General features: G+C 44.1%; 2 protein-coding genes across 2 annotated transcripts; one reads left to right on the plus strand and one right to left on the minus strand.

Moving 5' to 3' along the window:
* Positions 1 to 302: 302 nt before the first annotated feature.
* Positions 303 to 3,008, minus strand: nup62l (nucleoporin 62 like). The gene is made up of 2 exons (XM_068704489.1): positions 828 to 3,008; positions 303 to 726 (listed from the first exon to the last, which is right to left on the minus strand). The coding sequence occupies exons 1-2, from the start codon at positions 2,463 to 2,465 to the stop codon at positions 568 to 570; spliced, it is 1,797 nt and encodes a 598-aa protein (XP_068560590.1). The 5' UTR covers positions 2,466 to 3,008; the 3' UTR covers positions 303 to 567.
* Positions 3,009 to 3,333: 325 nt separating this feature from the next.
* On the plus strand, positions 3,334 to 9,134 carry pdk1 (pyruvate dehydrogenase kinase, isozyme 1). Its single transcript, XM_068704504.1, has 11 exons — positions 3,334 to 3,755; positions 4,821 to 4,962; positions 5,046 to 5,117; positions 5,196 to 5,380; positions 5,973 to 6,068; positions 6,158 to 6,235; positions 6,358 to 6,422; positions 6,516 to 6,614; positions 6,708 to 6,818; positions 7,752 to 7,865; positions 7,947 to 9,134. Exons 1-11 carry the CDS (start codon positions 3,647 to 3,649, stop codon positions 8,085 to 8,087), a joined length of 1,212 nt encoding a protein of 403 aa, XP_068560605.1. The 5' UTR covers positions 3,334 to 3,646; the 3' UTR covers positions 8,088 to 9,134.
* Positions 9,135 to 9,170: the final 36 nt, after the last annotated feature.

The following is a 9,170-nucleotide window of genomic DNA, read 5'->3' on the forward strand; positions in this document are numbered from 1 at the left end:
AGAAATAATGAAAAATTATCACAATTCCCTGAAGCCAAATGTGAAATCTTCAAATTGTTTTGTTTGACCAACAGTCAAAACCCAAAGATAATCATTTCACAGAAGAGACGCAGCAAATCCTCACAACTAGGTAACGTCTAGCTTTTTAGGATAAAAATAGAGACTTAACTGATAATCAAAACAGTTGATGAAGTTTCTGTCAAGTAATCATACATGAGCACAAAGGTCTACCTCAGTGACTTTAACATTGCCACTGAGATATATGGCAGACATTCTTATTTGTTATCCAATGAAACAGAGCCTTACTTCATCGATTCATTTAATCATATTATTTAGAACAACCATAGCATTTACATGGGAACAGATCATTTCACTATATAAAAGCTACTGCATTGGAAATATTGATCTTTATGCAACCAAACGAAAAATAAAGCAAGTTAACAGGAGTTGCAACTGGTTTTGTTTTTGCATTTAAAATATCTAAACCCCCTAAAAAGATTTCCCTCTTTAGAACGACTGACAAAAAGTATCATTAGTCAATATACATGTGAACACATTTATTCCAGATCAGTCAAATGTCAGACGAAAGGTCTTCTCCTGCTCCTTGCGCTGGTTGTCACACAATTTAGACACTTCTTCCACTCTCCTCTGCAGAAGAACAGAGTTCTGATCGATCCACTGAAGTGAATCCATGTGGGTGTTGAGGATTTTACAGATCTGCTGAAGCTGGAAAACAAAGAAACAGAGATAAAAAGTGAATTTAAATGTGCCAAAGCAACAAAAAAATGTGTCACGGAAGGTTCAACTTGACTGAGGTCTCGTCTCACCGGGTCACTGGTGTCTGCTGGGCCGCTGGACGTGTTCAGGTGCTCGATGATCTCCTTCAGATCCTGCGACATCCTCTTCAGCTGTGCGTCCACGTTCTCGGCAAGCTTGTACGTTCTCTCGCGTTCCTCGTCGGCGTTCTGCATGTAGATGGTCCCACTCTGCTCTTTCACAGACTCCTCGAGCGGGCAGAGCAAGTCCTCCAGCTCTTTCTGTTGGGAAAGGATGAAGTCCAGCTCCTGGTTGAGCCTCCTCTGGTCAAGCTTCACCTTCTCCATCTCCTTATGCAGGGATGTGATCTTCTCTCCGTTCTCCACCAGCATGCGGTCCCAGGCGTTCACCTGAGTCGCCTGCTGCAAGAAATGTCTCTCTTGGTCCTCAAGCTCCAGACTCCACTTGTTAATGAGACCCTCTAGCTGGGCGTAGGTCATCACCGGAGGAGCAGCGGTTGTAGAGATCAATGTTGCCGCAGAAGTCGCTGCAATACCTGTGCCGGTTGAAGGTTTGAGCCCCAGTGTGAAGGCCGTCGCAGCACCTGTTGTGGCAGCTGCAACAGTGGCGGTAGGGGCAGGGACAGAGGTGGAGGTGATGGTGGCTGCCCCCAGAGGTTTGAGCATAAAAGCCAGGCCTCCACCAGCTGCCGTGGTGGTTGCAGCAGTCGTGCTTGCCGCTAAAGTTGGAGCTGCACCCAAAGTAAAGCCTGTACCTGGTGCAGCAGCAGTAACAGTAGCAGCAGCAGCAGTGGCAGCTGCGGCGGCAGCAGCAACAGCTGTAGAGATGGGTGAAGCAAAGAGAGACGGGCCTGGAGCTTGGACTGCCTGGGTGGATGCGGGAGGAGCTGGAGTGGATGAGGGTTTAATCCCAAAGGCAAACCCTCCACCCTGACTGGCTGTGACTGCAGCAGTGGGTGCTGGCTGCTGGGGCTGCATGCTCATAGTGAGGTTGGATGGAGCACCGGTGCCGAAGCTGAAGCCCCCTCCTGGGGCAGCAGTAGGTGCAGCAACGGGGGCTGCAGGTGTGGTCGCCTGGACCTTGGTTGCTCCAAAGCTGAACCCTCCAAATGAGAGGCCGCCTGCTCCTGTAGTCGCTGTTACTGCGGCTGTTGGTATTGCCGCAGGTTGGGGTTGCATTGCAGATTGGAGTTGCATTGCAGGTTGGGGTTGCATTGTCGGTTGGGGTTGCATTGCAGATTGAAGTTGCATTGCAGGTTGGGGTTGAGTTTGAGAAGGCGTACCAAAGGCGAATCCCCCTCCTGCAGGAGCGGCAGTCTGTGGTGGGAAACCCCCGCTCAGGGTGAACCCTGGCCCCGCAGCTGGAGCTGCTGTGGTGCCTAAAGTCAGCCCTTGTGGTGCGGCTGCTGCGGGTTGAGGAGCGCCCATGCCAAACGAGGCGGTGGGGGTCCCAAAAGAGAAGCCTCCGACGGCTGCTGTGCTCTTCGCTGGGGTGCCAAAGCTGAAGGAGCCGGTAGGGTTGGTGGTGGCGGTGGCCTGAGCCGGAGTGCCAAACGCGAAGCCCCCTCCAGTGGCTGCAGGTACGGCGCTAGTCATCCCAAAGCCCGTGCCGGGGCCTGCGACTGCTGGCTTCAAAGCTCCGAACGAGAAGCCCGTGGAGGGTTGCCCGAAGTTGAAACCGCCACTCATTTTCGTTTCGCGGGACAGCAACTTAAATATAAAGCTATCGAAACCAGCTAACTCACAAAATGGTCACTTCCTCGCTGAACTTCTGCGGCTTTTGGCGGGTCACCAACACGAGCTGGTTTAACCCACGAAACCGAGGGAATAGTTTCTCTGCTACTATGGCTTTCCAGACGTTAGCGGTTATTGAAGTCAATCACGGGTTTGGTAACGTTACGTTAACCCTGACGGAGACTTAAAAACTAACAAATCATCCTTCGCAAAACGTGGCCCGCTGTTTCGCACTTCTTCAGGCAGGCATTTCTGTCGACGACTAAAGGAAATGACGGCAGATAGGACCAAAATTTGGTGACAATTGCCCCGAGTCTTGTCTGCCAACGCACAAAGCCTGCCTCTTGGTAAGATTGAAAGCTCTAAAGCCCAATTAAGGCCCGGACCAGACTCAAACTCAAATGTGATTGGTAGAGCATGCTGCCTGAAAGACTAATCCCAGGGAAAATTGAACAATTTTTTTCCCCCAAGAGTACTGAGTCTACGACAAGATAATACACGTTATGCACATTAGGAGCCGTGTAGGAAAACGAAACACTAACGTAAAACTAAATCTAAAAGAAAATATACTTACAAAAGGATGTATTTAATTGCATATTTTTGCAGTCCTAATGTCAATTACATTCAAAAATATATTTTTTCTGAAAGACTGTACTCAATACCCTTTTTTGTAATAGCATTAAAAAAAATCTAAATAATAAAATATGCCATTATGCTTTCACATTTATTTTATTTCTATATCTGTTTTATGTTTATGGTATATGTTTTATGCATATAAAAGAAGAAGCATATTTTGATTATTCAAGTTTTTTTTTTTTTAAAGTATCTTAACCGAAAGGTACTCACGCTCTTGACACCGTTATGACTCTTCGTCTGGGTTACCCGCATAGCCTTCTCTCCGTGTTAACATTTATTCCACTTCTCTATGAACAATTAAAGTAAGGGCGATTAATAAAACATTTACTGCGACTATGGACTCACAAATTTCACCGAATCACTCAGTAACAGAACGTTGATTCCACGAGTGTGTTTGCGTGCTGCTGACGTTAGCGTGGCTGCTAATGTCAACAACAAAGATAAGCTAACTTAACTGCGTGTCGGAGCTGTGGATGTGACTAACCAAAGCATCTGTCACGATGAGGATTTTAAGGTTTTTGAGGAGCAGCGTGTCCATAGGAAAGGACATTGACTATTACTCCAAATTCTCGCCCTCTCCTCTGTCAATGAAGCAGTTTCTGGATTTCGGTAAGAGTCGGTACACACCGAGTTATTAGCATAACTAGTCAGGGTCACACACACACACACACACACACACACACACACACACACACACACACACACACACACACACACACACATATATATACACTGATCTGCATGTATAAATAATTCACATAAGATCACGCTTTGGTCCCCCAGCAGTTGAGGCTGGGGGACCAAAATAAAAAAAGTACTGCAGTACGTATACAACAAACAAAAAGAACATGAAGGGCTAATTCTGTTGAACAAAAACTGTGTGCAGTGTATACATGTCCTAAGCTAACACCAAGAAAACAAGCGTGCAATGGCATCAAAAACATCAATGACATTCTCAGACAGGTCTATGTGTCTTGTTTTACTGAGAGAGACTCGGAAACTAGAACATGAGAGAAGACTGCTGCTGAAACACCACTGAGCAGGCAGCAGAGCAGTCAACATGGTTCTGTGGTCGGCCAAAGCTCGTAAAGAACATGAAGCACCGGCTGACGGTTCGACAGAGGCTGAAGTGCAACATCACAGCTGACTTAAGAAAAAGCTAAAAACAAAACAGCTCGCTCGCACACACACACACACACACACACACACACACACACACACACACACACACACACACACACACACACACACACACACCAGTTTTTCCCTACCAGATGCAAGGATCCAGGCACAGAGGGTGTCTTATGCTGTACAGATTGTAAAGCCCCATGAAGCAAAGCTCTGATATTGGGCTTTATAAATAAAATTGATGTGACAGAAGGCAAAATGAATGAGAAACTCTGTCTAGTTAAAATAACCAGACTTATGTCTGTTTTTAACTAATCCAACAAGGAAAACACCTGACAAGCTAAGGAAGTGCTTCACATGAATGCAAAAATCATACAAATCTATTATTAGCATAACTAGTCAGGGTCATTGCCCATGATGGCCTTTTGATAGCTGCCTCAGCATGAACTGCATGGCAAAATTATACATTATCATATCACCCAACCTGACAACATCGATGATTAATCATTTTTGTCTCCCAATAATGTTTTTGTTTACACCCTTCAGGCTCAGAAAATGCGTGTGAGAAAACCTCGTTCACCTTCCTCAGACAGGAGTTGCCTGTGAGGTTGGCAAACATCATGAAAGAGATCAACTTGTTACCGGACAATTTACTGAGGACTCCATCGGTGCGGTTGGTCCAGGGCTGGTACGCAGGCTTCCTTCTGCTTTTTCTTAGTCGTCTCTCAAAACTACGCCGATGCCAAATAAATGGTGATGTTTCATGTACAGGTACATGCAAAGCCTTCAAGAGATTCTTGAGTTCAAGGACAAGAATGCAGGTGATGAGAAAGTCACATATGGGTAAGTAAATGAAAACACAGTTCAGGGATGTTTTATTTCCTCTATGTACGATGATCTAATCGTTGCGTCTTTATTTAGGTTCACAGACGCGGTGATAAGAATCAGAAATCGGCACAATGATGTAATCCCCACCATGGCTCAGGGAGTCGTGGAGTACAAGGAGAACTACGGCACGGACCCCGTCGTCAGCCAAAATGTTCAGTATTTTCTGGATCGTTTCTACATGAGCAGGATATCCATCAGGATGTTGCTCAACCAGCACAGTGAGTAGACCGACTTCTGCTCCACGAAAGATGGTCTGCAAGCTTTTAACGCCACTGCCACAGTCAACCAGCCTAGACCTGGATGTTATAACAATAATGATGATAATACATATCGTTGATATTATTAAGACACACAGTTCCTGCTTTGTGCATGACAAACACATAATAAGGAACAGGAGGCATATAAAAGAAAAGAAAACATTACAATTAGATTAAGAGGATGGAAGAATGAAGGAAACACGCCAAGGTTTCAATCAAAAGTTTGACAAAGAAACATTAACAATGGACTTCTTTGTGTTTAGAAGATTAGAGAGTGCAGAGCTAGAAATTTATATCTTTTGGTCGTCATGCTCCCAGTGAGTCGGGACAGAGTGAAAGTGTGTTCAGTGTCAGAATTTAAGGTTTCGAGTTGAGAAATAACCAAAAAATTGGAGAGAATTAAGTAAAAAATCTCCAGTTTCTGATTAAACGTTGCATTTTTCAGACGGTCGATCAATTAATTGAGAATTGTCTATTTTGTGTCTATTTTTATTAGAATAATGAACACTTTATATTGTAGCGCACGGTCATATCCCTGTGTGTCTGATTCCAGCACTCCTCTTTGGTGGGAAGGTGAAGGTGAACCCAGCTCATCCCAAACAGATCGGCAGCATTGATCCAAACTGTCGTGTCAGCGAGATCATCAGAGGTGAGAACACAAACGTTGTATGAGGAAATGCTCAGAAATGTCGTCATTCGTGTTCACAACGGAAAAAAAAAACCCTCTCTTCCCTGCAGACGCCTATGAAAATGCTCGAAACCTTTGTGACCGGTACTACATGAACTCTCCTGAGCTGATACTGGAGGAATTCAAAGGTAACTTGTTTAGACGTTAGTCAGAAAAACAACACTTATTAATGAATAGATACACATGAATTACTGCAAACATACCTGATTAACTTTATTCTAATCTTTGATCATCTCTTTGTCCCCGACAGTCAAACCCATCACTGTGGTCTATGTTCCATCCCATTTGTATCACATGGTCTTTGAACTTTTTAAGGTAGGATTTGCTTTTTTGAACTCATAATTCGACAGCTGGTTCACCCGATGCAGTTTCACGTCACGCTGCTATCTGTGCGTTCAATCGCTGCAGAACGCCATGCGGGCCACCATGGAGCTGTACGGCGACGCCATGGAGTATCCTCCTATCCACGCGCAGGTCGCTCTGGGAACTGAAGATCTGACGGTCAAGGTAAAGCTGTGCTGCATACGCCAGTTATCACCCCCCCCCCCCAAAAAAAACCAAAACATGCCAGTGTAAACCAAACAAGATGTTCTTCTCCAGGTGAGTGATCGCGGCGGAGGCGTGCCGCTGCGCAAGATTGACCGGTTGTTCACGTACACGTACTCCACGGCTCCTCGACCCAGCATCGACGGGGCCCGAGCTGCTCCTCTGGTCAGTACCCCTCACCTGTGATCAGCACTCCTCTGACTTTGCTCTCGACTTATATATAAAACTTATATATATATGTGATATAAAACCTTTTTCACAGCAGACATCATCACTCGTCACAGAGAAGCACAGGTGGAACTAATAACTCAAAGATAAACATAATAACCTCATAAAGCGTTGAAGATGTGTCAGAGGATACGTCTGGGACTAAACTACTGTTTCTACTACTTATGTCTGTAGTAAGACTGGAGATAATTCAGTATTATTGATTATTGACTTTTTCCAACAAAAGGGAATTTTACTAAAACAAATTTTTGTTGTAATTAAAACAAGAAAAATGTTGCGTACATTCCTATTTCATGATCTATGTCAATAACAGGCCGGCTTCTCATTGTTGTAACATTGATTTCAGCCATATCACCCAGCTGTTGTAACTGGATTTAAACCAGTAATTCAAATCTCAGCGATCTGTCCATTTACTGAAATGACTATACAGTTAAATGAGGAAACAGTCCCAACTCAATGTCCACGTATTCACTTTTTCCAGAGCTTTCGACATTATCAGACTGTCTTCTAGCTGTGTGTTGAAATGCTGCCGTGATTTAATCCACAGCACTTTAAGGACTTATCACTTTACAAGTTCTGTCTTGACCTTTTTAATGTAGTCAAAATTAATTGCAACTGACCTGACTTACTTGCTTTCTCCTGGAGCTTTCAGTGCTGTCACATGGTCTTCTTATCGTGACATTGCTTCAAAAGGAGAGAACATATGAAAGCATTTCTGTAATGTTCCCTCCTGTTCATGTTTACAGCAAATACAATCAGTATTATTGGATTGTTCCAGTGCCAGACTAACTTCACAGTAACACACATGCCTCTTATATCATTTTCTTTTTGCCATAAAACTGCTGACTGCTCCGTTTTACTTGTGTCCAGGCTGGTTACGGGCATGGCCTGCCCATCTCTCGACTGTACGCCCGCTACTTTCAAGGGGACCTGAAGCTGTACTCTCTGGAGGGTTATGGAACCGATGCTGTGATCTACATCCGGGTAAATGAGTTGTGCATTAACATCATGTGTGTGCGTTATTTACAGCGTGTTATAACTTTGTCCTCTCAATCTTCTTGTTAGGCGCTCTCCACGGAGTCCATCGAGAGGCTCCCCGTGTACAACAAGTCGGCCTGGAAACACTACAAGACGATCCACGAGGCCGACGACTGGTGCGTCCCCAGCAAAGAGCCGAAGGACATGACGACGTTTCGCAGTTTCTAGATCCAACAGGCTGCGGTCCTGGAGCAACGTATGCAAGAGAGGTGGTGTTGTGCCATATTCTTCATAGGTCAATAGTTTCATTGTGAAGAAAAATGTGTTTCCTTCTCACTCCTACTGGTACCATGAATGGTAATGACTGGGACTTTCCAGGTCTCTGGAAAGCCACATTGATGTTGAAAGTAAAGCCTAACTAATGCTGGAAGTTTCAGGCTGATGCTATTGATAACATATTGACCGTGTAACATCACCTTCAGATTATCATTAAGGATGGTTAATAAAGAACCGCTGTCCTGAGCTGACGTATGCTGGACAAACAATAACGTAATCGTTTCTAAAGGACCTCAAACTAAACTAAACTCAGCTGATTAAATCAGTTGAAAGGTCATTTTTCGATGCTTTGAGAACAAACTAAATTCCATTTAACGACGCGACATCGTCCGAAAACGTCACCAACTGAAACTATCAGCATGGTTAAGGTTTGAACTGTTTGCTCTGCTGATTTACAGCTTTTCCTTCAACGCGTAGCTGCTTTCATTTAGCTGAAAGCCAAAAAGCTTTAACTGTTACAGTCCGTCTGTGTGAGGAGCTCTGCTCAGCTCCTCTGCTTCGTGGGAAGTTGGAAACTTGTTAGATAACTAGTTGCTGCTTGTTTCTTTTTTAAATTCGTTGGAAGTTTCTGCTGGAGTCTAAGTGGTTAAAAAGTGGCTATTCATCAGTTGGATGATGTACACGAGCAACATGTGATCAAAAACATTGATTTTTCTGTCTGTAAACAGACATTTTGCACCTATCTTCACTTGATGTATATAAGGAAAGTGGATTATTATAAGTCAACATTGCTGACGCACAAATCTGTAGGCTGATATGTTGTATTGGGTTTGCAACATATTTACTTTTCATATCACATATAAGAGAAACATATTTGGATTACTGTGGTTGTATTAAGACTCATCCTGTCAAATAAGCTACACAATATTTTCCATGTTACACTGAAGCAGTTACTCTGTATAGATCATGTTCAGTGAAAAATAAACATTTCAAAACAGACGGATGTGTTTCTGTTTCTGTGGATGGAAGTAATGG

Source organism: Cebidichthys violaceus, unplaced genomic scaffold (genome assembly GCF_023349555.1).
Source record: "Cebidichthys violaceus isolate CVI_PGR_0920_01 unplaced genomic scaffold, fCebVio1.0.p SCAF_11, whole genome shotgun sequence".
NCBI classification, from domain to species: domain Eukaryota; kingdom Metazoa; phylum Chordata; class Actinopteri; order Perciformes; family Stichaeidae; genus Cebidichthys; species Cebidichthys violaceus.

Excerpts from the sequence above, each read along its gene's own strand:
- pdk1 (XM_068704504.1), top strand. The coding sequence starts at position 3,647 with ATGAGGATTTTAAGGTTTTTGAGGAGCAGCGTGTCCATAGGAAAGGAC. Across the intron at positions 6,236-6,357 it reads GATACTGGAGGAATTCAAAG|TCAAACCCATCACTGTGGTC; the intron begins GTAACTTGTTTA and ends TGTCCCCGACAG. Across the intron at positions 7,866-7,946 it reads ATGCTGTGATCTACATCCGG|GCGCTCTCCACGGAGTCCAT; the intron begins GTAAATGAGTTG and ends TCTTCTTGTTAG.
- nup62l (XM_068704489.1), bottom strand. The coding sequence starts at position 2,465 with ATGAGTGGCGGTTTCAACTTCGGGCAACCCTCCACGGGCTTCTCGTTC. Across the intron at positions 727-827 it reads CAGCAGACACCAGTGACCCG|CTTCAGCAGATCTGTAAAAT; the intron begins GTGAGACGAGAC and ends TTTGTTTTCCAG.